Source organism: Leptopilina heterotoma, unplaced genomic scaffold (genome assembly GCF_015476425.1).
Source record: "Leptopilina heterotoma isolate Lh14 unplaced genomic scaffold, ASM1547642v1 Lhet_18, whole genome shotgun sequence".
NCBI classification, from domain to species: domain Eukaryota; kingdom Metazoa; phylum Arthropoda; class Insecta; order Hymenoptera; family Figitidae; genus Leptopilina; species Leptopilina heterotoma.
The window spans coordinates 2,328,658-2,348,136 of NW_025110896.1; the positions used below are offsets into that span (position 1 = coordinate 2,328,658).

The window sequence follows — 19,479 nt, forward strand, 5'->3', positions numbered from 1 at the left end:
CCAATTTTCGTTTTTCTGATAAGGGCGGGTGGGAACGCTGGCTATCAAAAATTTATTTAGAACATTTTCAATTGTCACATTTTAAAGAGCATTACTCCCCCTTTAATTTGCGACCAAGAAACAAAAAATTGGTCAAAAATTATTCAAGTTATGAATTTTTGTTGAACTTTTTTTACCAATTTTCGTTTTTCTGATACGGGCGGGTGGGGACGCTGGCTATCAAAAATTTATTAAGAACATTTTCAATTGTCACATTTTAAAGAGCATTACTCCCCCTTTAATTTGCGACCAAGAAACAAAAAATTGGTCAAAAATTATTCAAGTTATGAATTTTTGTTGAACTTTTTTACCAATTTTCGTTTTTCTGATACGGGCGGGTGGGGACGCTGGCTATCAAAAATTTATTTAGAACATTTTCAATTGTCACATTTTAAAGAGAATTACTCCCCCTTTAATTTGCGACCAAGAAACAAAAAATTGGTCAAAAATTATTCAAGTTATGAATGTTTGTTGAACTTTTTTACCAATTTTCGTTTTTCTGATACGGGCGGGTGGGAACGCTGGCAATCAAAAATTTATTTAGAACATTTTCAATTGTCACATTTTAAAGAGCATTACTCCCCCTTTAATTTGCGACCAAGAAACAAAAAATTGGTCAAAAATTATTCAAGTTATGAATTTTTGTTGAACTTTTTTTACCAATTTTCGTTTTTCTGATACGGGCGGGTGGGGACGCTGGCTATCAAAAATTTATTAAGAACATTTTCAATTGTCACATTTTAAAGAGCATTACTCCCCCTTTAATTTGCGACCAAGAAACAAAAAATTGGTCAAAAATTATTCAAGTTATGAATTTTTGTTGAACTTTTTTACCAATTTTCGTTTTTCTGATACGGGCGGGTGGGGACGCTGGCTATCAAAAATTTATTAAGAACATTTTCAATTGTCACATTTTAAAGAGCATTACTCCTCCTTTAATTTGCGACCAAGAAACAAAAAATTGGTCAAAAATAATTCAAGTTATGAATATTTTTTCGATTTTTTCTCCAATTCTCGTTTTTCTGATACGGGCGGGTGGGAACGCTGGCTATCAAAAATTTATTTAGAACATTTTCAATTGTCACATTTTAAAGAGCATTACTCCCCCTTTAATTTGCGACCAAGAAACAAAAAATTGGTCAAAAATTATTCAAGTTATGAATTTTTGTTGAACTTTTTTTACCAATTTTCGTTTTTCTGATAGGGGCGGGTGGGGACGCTGGCTATCAAAAATTTATTAAGAACATTTTCAATTGTCACATTTTAAAGAGCATTACTCCCCCTTTAATTTGCGACCAAGAAACAAAAAATTGGTCAAAAATTATTCAAGTTATGAATTTTTGTTGAACTTTTTTACCAATTTTCGTTTTTCTGATACGGGCGGGTGGGGACGCTGGCTATCAAAAATTTATTTAGAACATTTTCAATTGTCACATTTTAAAGAGAATTACTCCCCCTTTAATTTGCGACCAAGAAACAAAAAATTGTTCAAAAATTGTTCAAGTTATGAATTTTTGTTGAACTTTTTTACCAATTTTCGTTTTTCTGATAAGGGCGGGTGGGAACGCTGGCTATCAAAAATTTATTAAGAACATTTTCAATTGTCACATTTTAAAGAGCATTACTCCCCCTTTAATTTGCGACCAAGAAACAAAAAATTGGTCAAAAATTATTCAAGTTATGAATTTTTGTTGAACTTTTTTACCAATTTTCGTTTTTCTGATACGGGCGGGTGGGGACGCTGGCTATCAAAAATTTATTAAGAACATTTTCAATTGTCACATTTTAAAGAGCATTACTCCCCCTTTAATTTGCGACCAAGAAACAAAAAATTGGTCAAAAATTATTCAAGTTATGAATTTTTGTTGAACTTTTTTACCAATTTTCGTTTTTCTGATACGGGCGGGTGGGGACGCTGGCTATCAAAAATTTATTTAGAACATTTTCAATTGTCACATTTTAAAGAGAATTACTCCCCCTTTAATTTGCGACCAAGAAACAAAAAATTGGTCAAAAATTATTCAAGTTATGAATTTTTGTTGAACTTTTTTACCAATTTTCGTTTTTCTGATACGGGCGGGTGGGGACGCTGGCTATCAAAAATTTATTTAGAACATTTTCAATTGTCACATTTTAAAGAGAATTACTCCCCCTTTAATTTGCGACCAAGAAACAAAAAATTGGTCAAAAATATTCAAGTTATGAATTTTTGTTGAACTTTTTTACCAATTTTCGTTTTTCTGATACGGGCGGGTGGGGACGCTGGCTATCAAAAATTTATTTAGAACATTTTCAATTGTCACATTTTAAAGAGAATTACTCCCCCTTTAATTTGCGACCAAGAAACAAAAAATTGGTCAAAAATTATTCAAGTTATGAATGTTTGTTGAACTTTTTTACCAATTTTCGTTTTTCTGATACGGGCGGGTGGGGACGCTGGCTATCAAAAATTTATTTAGAACATTTTCAATTGTCACATTTTAAAGAGAATTACTCCCCCTTTAATTTGCGACCAAGAAACAAAAAATTGGTCAAAAATAATTCAAGTTATGAATATTTTTTCGATTTTTTCTCCAATTTTCGTTTTTCTGATACGGGCGGGTGGGAACGCTGGCTATCAAAAATTTATTTAGAACATTTTCAATTGTCACATTTTAAAGAGCATTACTCCCCCTTTAATTTGCGACCAAGAAACAAAAAATTGGTCAAAAATTATTCAAGTTATGAATTTTTGTTGAACTTTTTTACGAATTTTCGTTTTTCTGATAAGGGCGGGTGGGAACGCTGGCTTAAAAAATTGATTTAGAACATTTTCAATTGTCACATTTTAAAGAGAATTACTCCCCCTTTAATTTGTGACCAAGAAACAAAAAATTGGTCAAAATAATTCAAGTTATGAATATTTTTTCGATTTTTTCTCCAATTTTCGTTTTTCTGATAAGGGCGGGTGGGGATGCTGGCTATCAAAAATTTATTTACAACATTTTCAATTGTCACATTTTAAAGAGAATTACTCCCCCTTTAATTTGTGACCAAGAAACAAAAAATTGGTCAAAAATTATTCAAGTTATGAATTTTTGTTGAACTTTTTTACCAATTTTCGTTTTTCTGATACGGGCGGGTGGGGACGCTGGCTATCAAAAATTAATTAAGAACATTTTCAATTGTCACATTTTAAAGAGCATTACTCCCCCTTTAATTTGCGACCAAGAAACAAAAAATTGGTCAAAAATTATTCAAGTTATGAATTTTTGTTGAACTTTTTTACCAATTTTCGTTTTTCTGATACGGGCGGGTGGGGACGCTGGCTATCAAAAATTTATTTAGAACATTTTCAATTATCACATTTTAAAGAGCATTACTCCCCCTTTAATTTGCGACCAAGAAACAAAAAATTGGTCAAAAATTATTCAAGTTATGAATTTTTGTTGAACTTTTTTACGAATTTTCGTTTTTTCTGATAAGGGCGGGTGGGAACGCTGGCTTAAAAAATTGATTTAGAACATTTTCAATTGTCACATTTTAAAGAGCATTACTCCCCCTTTAATTTGTGACCAAGAAACAAAAAATTGGTCAAAAATTATTCAAGTTATGAATTTTTGTTGAACTTTTTTACGAATTTTCGTTTTTCTGATACGGGCGGGTGGGGACGCTAGCTATCAAAAATTTATTAAGAACATTTTCAATTGTCACATTTTAAAGAGCATTACTCCCCCTTTAATTTGTGACCAAGAAACAAAAAATTGGTCAAAAATTATTCAAGTTATGAATTTTTGTTGAACTTTTTTACCAATTTTCGTTTTTCTGATACGGGCGGGTGGGGACGCTGGCTATCAAAAATTTATTAAGAACATTTTCAATTGTCACATTTTAAAGAGCATTACTTCCCCTTTAATTTGCGACCAAGAAACAAAAAATTGGTCAAAAATTATTCAAGTTATGAATGTTTGTTGAACTTTTTTACCAATTTTCGTTTTTCTGATACGGGCGGGTGGGGACGCTGGCTATCAAAAATTAATTAAGAACATTTTCAATTGTCACATTTTAAAGAGCATTACTCCCCCTTTAATTTGCGACCAAGAAACAAAAAATTGGTCAAAAATTATTCAAGTTATGAATTTTTGTTGAACTTTTTTACCAATTTTCGTTTTTCTGATACGGGCTGTTGGGAACGCTGGCTATCAAAAATTTATTAAGAACATTTTCAATTGTCACATTTTAAAGAGCATTACTCCCCCTTTAATTTGCGACCAAGAAACAAAAAATTGGTCAAAAATAATTCAAGTTATGAATATTTTTTCGATTTTTTCTCCAATTTTCGTTTTTCTGATAAGGGCGGGTGGGGATGCTGGCTATCAAAAATTTATTTAGAACATTTTCAATTGTCACATTTTAAAGAGAATTACTCCCCCTTTAATTTGCGACCAAGAAACAAAAAATTGGTCAAAAATTATTCAAGTTATGAATTTTTGTTGAACTTTTTTACCAATTTTCGTTCTTCTGATACGGGCGGGTGGGGACGCTGGCTATCAAAAATTTATTTAGAACATTTTCAATTATCACATTTTAAAGAGCATTACTCCCCCTTTAATTTGCGACCAAGAAACAAAAAATTGGTCAAAAATTATTCAAGTTATGAATTTTTGTTGAACTTTTTTACCAATTTTCGTTTTTCTGATACGGGCGGGTGGGGACGCTGGCTATCAAAAATTTATTAAGAACATTTTCAATTGTCACATTTTAAAGAGCATTACTCCTCCTTTAATTTGCGACCAAGAAACAAAAAATTGGTCAAAAATAATTCAAGTTATGAATATTTTTTCGATTTTTTCTCCAATTCTCGTTTTTCTGATACGGGCGGGTGGGAACGCTGGCTATCAAAAATTTATTTAGAACATTTTCAATTGTCACATTTTAAAGAGCATTACTCCCCCTTTAATTTGCGACCAAGAAACAAAAAATTGGTCAAAAATTATTCAAGTTATGAATTTTTGTTGAACTTTTTTACCAATTTTCGTTTTTCTGATAAGGGCGGGTGGGAACGCTGGCTATCAAAAATTTATTTAGAACATTTTCAATTGTCACATTTTAAAGAGCATTACTCCCCCTTTAATTTGCGACCAAGAAACAAAAAATTGGTCAAAAATTATTCAAGTTATGAATTTTTGTTGAACTTTTTTTACCAATTTTCGTTTTTCTGATACGGGCGGGTGGGGACGCTGGCTATCAAAAATTTATTAAGAACATTTTCAATTGTCACATTTTAAAGAGCATTACTCCCCCTTTAATTTGCGACCAAGAAACAAAAAATTGGTCAAAAATTATTCAAGTTATGAATTTTTGTTGAACTTTTTTACCAATTTTCGTTTTTCTGATACGGGCGGGTGGGGACGCTGGCTATCAAAAATTTATTTAGAACATTTTCAATTGTCACATTTTAAAGAGAATTACTCCCCCTTTAATTTGCGACCAAGAAACAAAAAATTGGTCAAAAATTATTCAAGTTATGAATGTTTGTTGAACTTTTTTACCAATTTTCGTTTTTCTGATACGGGCGGGTGGGAACGCTGGCAATCAAAAATTTATTTAGAACATTTTCAATTGTCACATTTTAAAGAGCATTACTCCCCCTTTAATTTGCGACCAAGAAACAAAAAATTGGTCAAAAATTATTCAAGTTATGAATTTTTGTTGAACTTTTTTTACCAATTTTCGTTTTTCTGATACGGGCGGGTGGGGACGCTGGCTATCAAAAATTTATTAAGAACATTTTCAATTGTCACATTTTAAAGAGCATTACTCCCCCTTTAATTTGCGACCAAGAAACAAAAAATTGGTCAAAAATTATTCAAGTTATGAATTTTTGTTGAACTTTTTTACCAATTTTCGTTTTTCTGATACGGGCGGGTGGGGACGCTGGCTATCAAAAATTTATTAAGAACATTTTCAATTGTCACATTTTAAAGAGCATTACTCCTCCTTTAATTTGCGACCAAGAAACAAAAAATTGGTCAAAAATAATTCAAGTTATGAATATTTTTTCGATTTTTTCTCCAATTCTCGTTTTTCTGATACGGGCGGGTGGGAACGCTGGCTATCAAAAATTTATTTAGAACATTTTCAATTGTCACATTTTAAAGAGCATTACTCCCCCTTTAATTTGCGACCAAGAAACAAAAAATTGGTCAAAAATTATTCAAGTTATGAATTTTTGTTGAACTTTTTTACCAATTTTCGTTTTTCTGATACGGGCGGGTGGGGACGCTGGCTATCAAAAATTTATTTAGAACATTTTCAATTGTCACATTTTAAAGAGCATTACTCCCCCTTTAATTTGCGACCAAGAAACAAAAAATTGGTCAAAAATTATTCAAGTTATGAATTTTTGTTGAACTTTTTTACCAATTTTCGTTTTTCTGATACGGGCGGGTGGGGACGCTGGCTATCAAAAATTTATTTAGAACATTTTCAATTGTCACATTTTAAAGAGAATTACTCCCCCTTTAATTTGCGACCAAGAAACAAAAAATTGTTCAAAAATTGTTCAAGTTATGAATTTTTGTTGAACTTTTTTACCAATTTTCGTTTTTCTGATAAGGGCGGGTGGGAACGCTGGCTATCAAAAATTTATTAAGAACATTTTCAATTGTCACATTTTAAAGAGCATTACTCCCCCTTTAATTTGCGACCAAGAAACAAAAAATTGGTCAAAAATAATTCAAGTTATGAATATTTTTTCGATTTTTTCTCCAATTTTCGTTTTTCTGATACGGGCGGGTGGGGACGCTGGCTATCAAAAATTTATTAAGAACATTTTCAATTGTCACATTTTAAAGAGCATTACTCCCCCTTTAATTTGCGACCAAGAAACAAAAAATTGGTCAAAAATTATTCAAGTTATGAATTTTTGTTGAACTTTTTTACCAATTTTCGTTTTTCTGATACGGGCGGGTGGGGACGCTGGCTATCAAAAATTTATTTAGAACATTTTCAATTGTCACATTTTAAAGAGAATTACTCCCCCTTTAATTTGCGACCAAGAAACAAAAAATTGGTCAAAAATTATTCAAGTTATGAATGTTTGTTGAACTTTTTTACCAATTTTCGTTTTTCTGATACGGGCGGGTGGGGACGCTGGCTATCAAAAATTTATTTAGAACATTTTCAATTGTCACATTTTAAAGAGAATTACTCTCCCTTTAATTTGTGACCAAGAAACAAAAAATTGGTCAAAAATTATTCAAGTTATGAATTTTTGTTGAACTTTTTTACCAATTTTCGTTTTTCTGATAAGGGCGGGTGGGAACGCTGGCTTAAAAAATTGATTTAGAACATTTTCAATTGTCACATTTTAAAGAGAATTACTCCCCCTTTAATTTGTGACCAAGAAACAAAAAATTGGTCAAAAATAATTCAAGTTATGAATATTTTTTCGATTTTTTCTCCAATTTTCGTTTTTCTGATAAGGGCGGGTGGGGATGCTGGCTATCAAAAATTTATTTAGAACATTTTCAATTGTCACACTTTAAAGAGCATTACTCCCCCTTTAATTTGCGACCAAGAAACAAAAAATTGGTCAAAAATAATTCAAGTTATGAATATTTTTTCGATTTTTTCTCCAATTTTCGTTTTTCTGATACGGGCGGGTGGGAACGCTGGCTATCAAAAATTTATTAAGAACATTTTCAATTGTCACATTTTAAAGAGCATTACTCCCCCTTTAATTTGTGACCAAGAAACAAAAAATTGGTTAAAAATTATTCAAGTTATGAATGTTTGTTGAACTTTTTTACCAATTTTCGTTTTTCTGATACGGGCGGGTGGGGACGCTGGCTATCAAAAATATATTTAGAACATTTTCAATTGTCACATTTTAAAGAGAATTACTCCCCCTTTAATTTGCGACCAAGAAACAAAAAATTGGTCAAAAATTATTCAAGTTATGAATTTTTGTTGAACTTTTTTACCAATTTTCGTTTTTCTGATACGGGCGGGTGGGGACGCTGGCTATCAAAAATTTATTTAGAACATTTTCAATTATCACATTTTAAAGAGCATTACTCCCCCTTTAATTTGCGACCAAGAAACAAAAAATTGGTCAAAAATTATTCAAGTTATGAATTTTTGTTGAACTTTTTTACGAATTTTCGTTTTTCTGATAAGGGCGGGTGGGAACGCTGGCTTAAAAAATTGATTTAGAACATTTTCAATTGTCACATTTTAAAGAGCATTACTTCCCCTTTAATTTGCGACCAAGAAACAAAAAATTGGTCAAAAATTATTCAAGTTATGAATGTTTGTTGAACTTTTTTACCAATTTTCGTTTTTCTGATACGGGCGGGTGGGGACGCTGGCTATCAAAAATTAATTAAGAACATTTTCAATTGTCACATTTTAAAGAGCATTACTCCCCCTTTAATTTGCGACCAAGAAACAAAAAATTGGTCAAAAATTATTCAAGTTATGAATTTTTGTTGAACTTTTTTACCAATTTTCGTTTTTCTGATACGGGCGGGTGGGGACGCTGGCTATCAAAAATTTATTTAGAACATTTTCAATTGTCATATTTTAAAGAGAATTACTCCCCCTTTAATTTGCGACCAAGAAACAAAAAATTGGTCAAAAATTATTCAAGTTATGAATTTTTGTTGAACTTTTTTACCAATTTTCGTTTTTCTGATACGGGCGGGTGGGGACGCTGGCTATCAAAAATTTATTAAGAACATTTTCAATTGTCACATTTTAAAGAGCATTACTCCTCCTTTAATTTGCGACCAAGAAACAAAAAATTGGTCAAAAATAATTCAAGTTATGAATATTTTTTCGATTTTTTCTCCAATTCTCGTTTTTCTGATACGGGCGGGTGGGAACGCTGGCTATCAAAAATTTATTTAGAACATTTTCAATTGTCACATTTTAAAGAGCATTACTCCCCCTTTAATTTGCGACCAAGAAACAAAAAATTGGTCAAAAATTATTCAAGTTATGAATTTTTGTTGAACTTTTTTACCAATTTTCGTTTTTCTGATAAGGGCGGGTGGGAACGCTGGCTATCAAAAATTTATTTAGAACATTTTCAATTGTCACATTTTAAAGAGCATTACTCCCCCTTTAATTTGCGACCAAGAAACAAAAAATTGGTCAAAAATTATTCAAGTTATGAATTTTTGTTGAACTTTTTTTACCAATTTTCGTTTTTCTGATACGGGCGGGTGGGGACGCTGGCTATCAAAAATTTATTTAGAACATTTTCAATTGTCACATTTTAAAGAGAATTACTCCCCCTTTAATTTGCGACCAAGAAACAGAAAATTGGTCAAAAATTATTCAAGTTATGAATTTTTGTTGAACTTTTTTACCAATTTTCGTTTTTCTGATAAGGGCGGGTGGGAACGCTGGCTATCAAAAATTTATTTAGAACATTTTCAATTGTCACATTTTAAAGAGCATTACTCCCCCTTTAATTTGTGACCAAGAAACAAAAAATTGGTCAAAAATAATTCAAGTTATGAATATTTTTTCGATTTTTTCTCCAATTTTCGTTTTTCTGATACGGGCGGGTGGGAACGCTGGCTATCAAAAATTTATTTAGAACATTTTCAATTGTCACATTTTAAAGAGCATTACTCCCCCTTTAATTTGCGACCAAGAAACAAAAAATTGGTCAAAAATTATTCAAGTTATGAATTTTTGTTGAACTTTTTTACGAATTTTCGTTTTTCTGATAAGGGCGGGTGGGAACGCTGGCTTAAAAAATTGATTTAGAACATTTTCAATTGTCACATTTTAAAGAGAATTACTCCCCCTTTAATTTGTGACCAAGAAACAAAAAATTGGTCAAAAATAATTCAAGTTATGAATATTTTTTCGATTTTTTCTCCAATTTTCGTTTTTCTGATAAGGGCGGGTGGGGATGCTGGCTATCAAAAATTTATTTAGAACATTTTCAATTGTCACATTTTAAAGAGAATTACTCCCCCTTTAATTTGCGACCAAGAAACAAAAAATTGGTCAAAAATTATTCAAGTTATGAATGTTTGTTGAACTTTTTTACCAATTTTCGTTTTTCTGATACGGGCGGGTGGGGACGCTGGCTATCAAAAATTTATTTAGAACATTTTCAATTGTCACATTTTAAAGAGAATTACTCCCCCTTTAATTTGCGACCAAGAAACAAAAAATTGGTCAAAAATTATTCAAGTTATGAATGTTTGTTGAACTTTTTTACCAATTTTCGTTTTTCTGATACGGGCGGGTGGGAACGCTGGCAATCAAAAATTTATTTAGAACATTTTCAATTGTCACATTTTAAAGAGCATTACTCTTCCTTTAGTTTGCGACCAAGAAACAAAAAATTGGTCAAAAATAATTCAAGTTATAAATATTTTTTCGATTTTTTCTCCAATTTTCGTTTTTCTGATACGGACGGGTGGGAACGCTGGGTATCAAAAATTTATTTAGAACATTTTCAATTGTCACATTTTAAAGAGCATTACTTCCCCTTTATTTTGCGACCAAGAAACAAAAAATTGGTCAAAAATTATCCAAGTTATGAATTTTTGTTGAACTTTTTTACCAATTTTCGTTTTTCTGATACGGGCGGGTGGGGACGCTGGCTATCAAAAATTTATTTAGAACATTTTCAATTGTCACATTTTAAAGAGAATTACTCCCCCTTTAATTTGCGACCAAGAAACAAAAAATTGGTCAAAAATTATTCAAGTTATGAATTTTTGTTGAACTTTTTTTACCAATTTTCGTTTTTCTGATAGGGGCGGGTGGGGACGCTGGCTATCAAAAATTTATTAAGAACATTTTCAATTGTCACATTTTAAAGAGCATTACTCCCCCTTTAATTTGCGACCAAGAAACAAAAAATTGGTCAAAAATTATTCAAGTTATGAATTTTTGTTGAACTTTTTTACCAATTTTCGTTTTTCTGATACGGGCGGGTGGGGACGCTGGCTATCAAAAATTTATTTAGAACATTTTCAATTGTCATATTTTAAAGAGAATTACTCCCCCTTTAATTTGCGACCAAGAAACAAAAAATTGGTCAAAAATTATTCAAGTTATGAATTTTTGTTGAACTTTTTTACCAATTTTCGTTTTTCTGATACGGGCGGGTGGGGACGCTGGCAATCAAAAATTTATTTAGAACATTTTCAATTGTCACATTTTAAAGAGCATTACTCTTCCTTTAGTTTGCGACCAAGAAACAAAAAATTGGTCAAAAATTATTCAAGTTATGAATTTTTGTTGAACTTTTTTACCAATTTTCGTTTTTCTGATACGGGCTGTTGGGAACGCTGGCTATCAAAAATTTATTAAGAACATTTTTAATTGTCACATTTTAAAGAGCATTACTCCCCCTTTAATTTGCGACCAAGAAACAAAAAATTGTTCAAAAATTGTTCAAGTTATGAATTTTTGTTGAACTTTTTTACCAATTTTCGTTTTTCTGATAAGGGCGGGTGGGAACGCTGGCTATCAAAAATTTATTAAGAACATTTTCAATTGTCACATTTTAAAGAGCATTACTCCCCCTTTAATTTGCGACCAAGAAACAAAAAATTGGTCAAAAATAATTCAAGTTATGAATATTTTTTCGATTTTTTCTCCAATTTTCGTTTTTCTGATACGGGCTGTTGGGAACGCTGGCTATCAAAAATTTATTAAGAACATTTTTAATTGTCACATTTTAAAGAGCATTACTCCCCCTTTAATTTGCGACCAAGAAACAAAAAATTGTTCAAAAATTGTTCAAGTTATGAATTTTTGTTGAACTTTTTTACCAATTTTCGTTTTTCTGATACGGGCTGTTGGGAACGCTGGCTATCAAAAATTTATTAAGAACATTTTCAATTGTCACATTTTAAAGAGCATTACTCCCCCTTTAATTTGCGACCAAGAAACAAAAAATTGGTCAAAAATTATTCAAGTTATGAATTTTTGTTGAACTTTTTTACCAATTTTCGTTTTTCTGATACGGGCGGGTGGGGACGCTGGCTATCAAAAATTTATTTAGAACATTTTCAATTGTCACATTTTAAAGAGAATTACTCTCCCTTTAATTTGTGACCAAGAAACAAAAAATTGGTCAAAAATAATTCAAGTTATGAATATTTTTTCGATTTTTTCTCCAATTTTCGTTTTTCTGATACGGGCGGGTGGGGACGCTGGCTATCAAAAATTTATTAAGAACATTTTCAATTGTCACATTTTAAAGAGCATTACTCCCCCTTTAATTTGCGACCAAGAAACAAAAAATTGGTCAAAAATTATTCAAGTTATGAATTTTTGTTGAACTTTTTTTCCAATTTTCGTTTTTCTGATACGGGCGCTGAATCGTATAGGGCCACCGCGCTACTATGTGTGTCGGCGCCTATAGATTCTTCTGATGGCTGGCGGCCGGCAGGTCGCTAGTTTCACCGAGCCATTTATGTAATTAAAAACAGTAGTAGAAGTCAACTTTTGTCAGACAGTATTTTTTAATACAATCTTTCCTAATTTCGCATTACTTTTATTGAAATTTCACTAAGTAGTAAAAGAAAGTATCACACAGACAAAATTTATACAAACTCATTTAATTTTAATGTCAGTAGTAAAAATAATTTTAGTCATATGAGACATCAATTAACATCCATTAGCAAAATTGCCAGAATGAAATGCATTTGTCTGACTTAAATTACTTCATTCTACTAGTTATGCCCTTTTAATAATTTAAATATTTCGTCTGACTAACACAGACCCTTACTACTGATACTATAATTGTTGAATAAATTCTTTAAATAATTAAATCACTAGAAGTAATTAATTTATTTGTCTGACTAGAATTGGTTCGTACTACTTAGTTGCATACTGTCAAGAATTTCAATATTTCGTGTGACCAAAAATTATTTAAATTACTATTTACACTGTTACAGTGATTAAAAAAATTAATTGTACACTCAATGTAAATATTTCTGTCATTAGAACCTGGCAATTTTTGAAACAGTAGTATATGTCAATTTTAGTCAGACATAACTTCAACTATTTGTCATAAATCACTCTCATTGAAAAAAATTAATTCACTTATTTTAATTTTCTAATAAATACAAGAAAAGACAGTTTTAATCAGATTACTTTTTTCTAAATTATCTTAATTTCAGTTTCAGTAGTAAAAATAAATTCAGTCAGACATTGCATTACCAAACGAAGATTTTACCCAGATTTCTTGAAAATAAATTCCCTTCAAAATTTTCAGATATTGCTGGTAGAATATTCATCATGATTGGCGACAAGGAAGTAGATTACGATCCCCGATTTCGACTATATTTAACGACAAAATTATCGAATCCTAATTTTAATCCTGCTGTTTATGCCAAGGCGACTGTAGTCAATTACACTGTCACTTCATTTGTAAGTAAAATTCACAATCGATCAAAAACAAAGTTACTAAAAATTAGTCCACCAAAAATTAGTCAACCAAACATCAGTCGATAAAAAATTAATTAAACAAAAATTATTCACCAAAAAATTAACCAATCAAAAATTAATCAATAAAATATTAGTCAACCAAAAATTAATGAATCACAAATTAATTATTCAAAAATTAGTTAAACAAAAATTAACCAAGCAAAAATTATTCAACAAAATATTAGTCCACGAAAATTAATCAACCGTCCTCTACATGGGGGAAAAGAGGGTCAAAATTTCCAAAAAATGACACTCCCTATTTTAAGAACGACCCCAAACTAAAAATTGACAAACGAATAAACTTTTTCGATTAAAAAATATAGTTTTTTAACAACGAATTTTCTCCTTCCTATCAGGGACTCGAAGATCAACTACTATCAGTCGTAGTAAGAACCGAACGTCCAGATATTGAAGAGCAACGAGAAACCTTAGTTCTCGAGACGAGTAAAAATAAAAGTCTCCTCAAAACACTCGAGGACAGTCTTCTCCGTGAAATAGCGACAAACAAAGGAAACATGTTGGACAACATTGAATTAATCGAAACACTTGAGAATACAAAAACGAGTGCCAATGAGGTTATCGAGAAACTGCAATTGGCCGAGACAACGACAATTGATATTAATAAATTACGTGACGAATACCGTCCAGCCGCTAAAAGGGGGGCAATATTATTCTTCGTTCTCGCCGACATGGCAACTGTTAATTCAATGTATCAATATTCCTTGATCAGCTATTTGGAAGTCTTCACGTATTCTCTGAAGAAAGCACTAGAGGACAAAATTTTGTCGAGACGATTGAAAAATATAATTGAAACTTTGACAAAAAATGTCTACGAGTACGGTTGTACGGGAATATTTGAGAGGGACAAATTGCTCTTTTCGTTTCAAATTTGCACACGTATTGAGCAAGCTGTGGATTTGATAAAACAAGCCGAGCTCGAATTTTTCATTAAAGGCAGCGTCACTCTTGAGAAGACGCAAAAAATTAATCCTGCAAAATGGTTGTCGCCGAGTGGATGGGAAGATGTATTGAAATTGTCTAATGATTTTCCTCATCAATTTGCCCAACTTCCGATTCAATTGCAAGATCGAAACATTGAGTGGAAAAAAGTAAGAAACAAAAAAACGAAATTTAATAATTTAAACCTTATTTTCTTCCTTTACCTAAAATTTCAAATACTACATCAAACGAAATTTTTTTTCTGTATCAGGGTTTCCTTTTTCCCTGATAACTACAAAAAGAAATTAACAGTATCTACATAAAATTAATTACCCAAGCAAACTTTCCACGAATATTTTTAAACATTTCAAGAAAGGTCAATTTTTAAAATTAACATTTTTTCTTCTTTTTATGGCCAATAGCTTCATTATTATTGGGCTCTTTAAAAACACTTTACTTATTTAATAGTCTCCACCATTTGGTAAAATATCGAAAATTATCGAAAATTATCAAAAAATCAAAAATCCAAATTCCTTCATTCTGTCCAAAGTTTTTAATTGTTTATAAAAATTCAATTATGTTTCAAAAACCATATTTATTTCAATATATATTTACTTACGAAATAAACTTGACAGGAAACATGTTGTTTACTCACCTGAAAAAAAAGAAAAATATTTTATATTAGAATTATTATCGAAAAAATTAAAACAATCATAATAATATATAAATTACAATTTCAGGAATCACAGTGTTTTTTTGGATAAGAAATTATTATTTTTAGAATAATTTCTTCTCTTTCCGAAGAACATTTCTTTATAAAAATTTAAAAAATTTACTTTAGAATTAGTAAAATTTACTTTGGAAATAATAAAAAATTAATAAGACTACACATTTATAAATTTCAAACAACTGAAATTTTTTCAAAGTTTACTAAAAGCAGAAAGTTTTTTCTTCAACATAACTAACAAAATTTTCTAACCTTAAAATTAAAAGTACAATTTTTCTAAGTTTTCTTTAAAAAAAAGTAAAAAAAAAATAAATACCTATACCCAATTAAATAAAAAAAAATTTAATTATTCTCTCACAAGTGGTACGATTCGGACGCTCCAGAGTCAGAAGAATTGCCCTGCGATTATTCACTGAAACTATCGAGCTTTGAAAAATTATTATTGATACGATGCTTTCGCGTGGATCGAGTCTATCGAGCAGTGGTGAATTACATCAGCGAACGAATGGGAGAAGAATACATAACGCCACCAAATGTCAGTTTCGATATGATTTTCGAGCAAAGCACACCGAGTATGCCCGTTGTTTTTATTTTGAGTCTTGGTTCGGATCCCACATCCGAACTGATGAAACTTGCCGAAAGATATGGATGCGGTGGGGGGAAGTTTAGATATTTGTCTTTGGGCCAAGGACAAGAGAAGGTTATTAATTAATAATGATAATCATACACTCAAAAAGAAATAAATTTGTCTCAATCAACCAAATAAGTTGTAACCAATAATTTGTTTGGTTCAACTAAAAATTTGCCTCAGATGACCAAATTCCTTCTTCAAAGGCCAAAAATTTGTTTGCTTAAACTAAACATTTGTTGGGTTCAACTAAAAATATGCTTTAGATGACCAAATTCTTTCATCAAAGGCAAAATTTATTAAACTTAACCAATTTAAATCAAATAAATGTTTTTTTAATTTAAACAAATAGTGTATTAAATTATTTATTCGTTTAAATAAATAATTTAGTAGATTTTGAGTCAAATATACTTTTTTTAGGGTGTATACAACAATAGTAAAAATTATATTAATTCCAATAATAACAATAATAATAATTATTATTATAAGAAAAATTTTTTGTTAATATAATTTCTTCCCTTTCAGACTGCCGTGGACTTACTAGAAACAGCAGTAGCAAGAGGTCAATGGCTAATGTTGCAAAATTGCAATCTTTTGTTGAGTTTCACGAGAAAATTGGAAAAAATAATGGTCACAATGGGAAAGCCACATCCCGATTTTCGTTTATGGTTGACGACCGAACAAACACCTGAATTTCCCATTGGCATTCTACAACAATCGTTAAAAGGTTCATTTACAAATTTATTCCCTACGGATTTTAGTTTTCCCTAAAATTTAAAACGTACAATATTTTTTCTAATATTTTTCAAAAAATACTAAAGTAAAAAGAAATAAAATAAATTTTTACTTAGTTAATAAGAATCGTCGTTAAAAAATTATTAAAGATATTAATATTTACCGGAGAAATTTTTTATTTCAACCAAATACAATTCATTTGAGTCAAATAAATAAATATCATAAATAAAAAAATTAATTTTTTAATTTTTTAATAAATGTCATAAATAAAGAACTCTATTTACAGTCGTGACTGAACCTCCAAATGGACTAAAATTAAATCTACGAAACACATACTTCAAAATGAGAGAACAAGTATTAGATTCTTGTTCGCATCCAATTTACAAAAATCTTGTCTACGTTCTTGCATTCTATCATGCAGTCGTACAAGTAAATTTCATATTTTTTTAAAAATATTAATTTAAATAAATTAAATTAAATTAAATTAAATGTTTTTCTCTTCTTTTAAAGGAAAGAAGAAAATACGACAAAATTGGATGGAACATTAATTACGATTTCAATGAATCTGATTTCAATGTTTGTACATTAATTCTCGATACATATTTATCAAAAGCATTGACAATCGATTCAACCAGAATTCCTTGGAACAGTCTCAAGTATTTGATAGGAGAGGTAAAAAAATCCCCACATCTGAATTTTAATACAAATCCTATTTAATTGGTGAACGAATTCACACTTTTTAATTAATTTTTATAAAATGTTTAATTTAATTAAAACCACTAATTCAGATTTAGAGAATAATTATATAGAAATAATAAAAAAAAATCCTTTCTAAAGGTGATGTACGGAGGTCGAGTAATTGACAGCTTCGATAGACGTGTTTCAAAAATATACATGGACGAATATTTCGGTGACTTTCTTTTCGACACCTTTCAACCATTTCATTTTTATCAAGACAATCACGTCGATTATGTATTGCCGCCAGAAGGCGATCGTGACACATACATCGAATTTGTCGAAAAATTACCCCTTGTAAATTCCCCAGAAGTTTTTGGTCTTCATCCGAATGCAGAAATTGGATACTACACACAAGCCACTAAAGAAATGTGGATGAATTTAATAGAACTTCAGCCACAAACTGGTAAATTTTCTTTCCCCTGCAGTTTATTTAATAATTATATTAATTAAGTAACTAATAATTATCATTCAAAGAAAATTTAAATTTATTACCAAAATTTCTCTAAAACAATTAAAATTTTTGCTTTAGTCTCTCTGGACAAGGCAAGTAAGTGACGGCAGAAGAAAAGTTTTATTTCTTAATATTTTATTATCATATTATAAATAAAATATTTCTTTGTAGCTATCAGCGTGACTGGAATCAGTAGAGACGAATTTATCGACAATGTGGCTCAAGAAGTTTTAGCGAAAATTCCCGAACCGTATGACATGATAAAAGTAAAGAGAAACTTTGGTTTAGGCGTAACTCCCACAGCGATTGTTCTATTCCAAGAATTAGAAAGATTTAATGCTCTAATTAATAGAATGACGTCATCTTTAATTCAACTGCGAAAGGTGAGCACGAAATTTTATTCTTAAAAATAACTTGTTTCCCACTATATTAAAAAAAAAATGGTTATAAATTAAAAAATTATCTTCGAAAAAATGGTTTTGACAAATATTCGTTTCTCTCAATCTAATAGTAATAATAAAAATAACAAACACAATAATAATAGTAATAACATAATTGTAAAATTGAATAATTAATTACAGGCAATTGCTGGAGAAATAGGAATGGACACTGTACTTGATGACATCTCAAACTCCCTCTACAATGGAACACTACCAAAAGAGTGGGCAAAATTATCACCGGATACGAAAAAAAATCTCGCAGGTTGGATGGATCACTTCGAAAAGCGTATCGCACAATATACAAACTGGGTAAATTCGCAAAAATACTAGAAATCTTTTTTTCTTTTCAATCTTTTTCTTTTCTTTTCTGATAAGAATAGAAGAAGCATATTCCAAATTTTTGAAAAAAAACAACGAAATTAAAAATTACCAAACAAATCATAATTTTTTAGGCTGGAGCCAACGAGCCAGTCGTAATTTGGCTCTCGGGTCTTCATATACCGGAAACCTATTTAGCAGCACTGGTTCAAATGGCATGTCGACGAAACAATTGGCCCTTGGATCATTCTCTAATGTACACTTCAGTTTCGAAATATCTGAATTCTGACGAAGTTGAGGAGAAGCCCGAGCAGGTTATTGTTATTATTACTATTGTGTGCTCTGGCCCTTATAGTTCAATTACTAATTTTTTTTCTAGTGCACATATTTTCTTGTGCACTAATCAATAATAATTTTTAAGCATAAACACTAATTAACTAATGATTAATTGCGAATTACTATTTAACTAATTAAATCGAACTATTTACAGGGTTGCTATGTTCAAGGATTATATTTAGAAGGTGCACGATGGGATGCAAAGAAGCATTGCCTAAAGAGATCTCATCCTAAAATTCTCGTCGAAGAACTACCGATACTCACAGTAATTCCTATCGAGGCTCATAGATTGAAACTCCAGGTAAATTTTAACAGTTTCTTCTTTATTTTTTTTTGGTTAAAAATTAATTGAGGCACCGGATCTTAAAAGGTCTCTTTTACCATTTAAAAGCAATGCTAAAAGTGCCTTTTTAAGATCCTGAGCCTTAATTACTATTATAATTTTACTAATTACTGAACAAATTTATTTACTCAATTAATTTATTCACTAATCAAATTTGGAATAAACTCTTTTAGAATACAATAAAAACACCAGTGTACACAACTTCAAATCGAAGAAATGCAATGGGAAGGGGTTTAGTTTTCGAAGCAGATCTCGCAACAACCGAACACATATCGCACTGGGTGCTTCAAGGAGTCTGTCTAATAATGAATACAGACTGATAAATAC

At 30.7% G+C, this 19,479-nt stretch overlaps 1 protein-coding gene across 1 annotated transcript in view; it reads left to right on the plus strand.

Moving 5' to 3' along the window:
- Window positions 1-19,476, plus strand: part of LOC122499920 (dynein axonemal heavy chain 10) — a 56,945-nt gene extending 37,469 nt beyond the window's left edge. Inside the window, exons 41-52 of the mRNA XM_043608506.1 lie at window positions 13,286-13,440; window positions 13,854-14,606; window positions 15,525-15,863; window positions 16,317-16,518; window positions 16,813-16,955; window positions 17,037-17,198; window positions 17,364-17,667; window positions 17,887-18,098; window positions 18,297-18,464; window positions 18,608-18,787; window positions 18,964-19,110; window positions 19,326-19,476. Of these exons, the coding sequence (XP_043464441.1) occupies window positions 13,286-13,440; window positions 13,854-14,606; window positions 15,525-15,863; window positions 16,317-16,518; window positions 16,813-16,955; window positions 17,037-17,198; window positions 17,364-17,667; window positions 17,887-18,098; window positions 18,297-18,464; window positions 18,608-18,787; window positions 18,964-19,110; window positions 19,326-19,472 (2,912 nt within the window). The 3' untranslated portion in view covers window positions 19,473-19,476. The remainder of the gene's footprint in view (window positions 1-13,285; window positions 13,441-13,853; window positions 14,607-15,524; window positions 15,864-16,316; window positions 16,519-16,812; window positions 16,956-17,036; window positions 17,199-17,363; window positions 17,668-17,886; window positions 18,099-18,296; window positions 18,465-18,607; window positions 18,788-18,963; window positions 19,111-19,325) is intronic.
- Window positions 19,477-19,479: the final 3 nt, after the last annotated feature.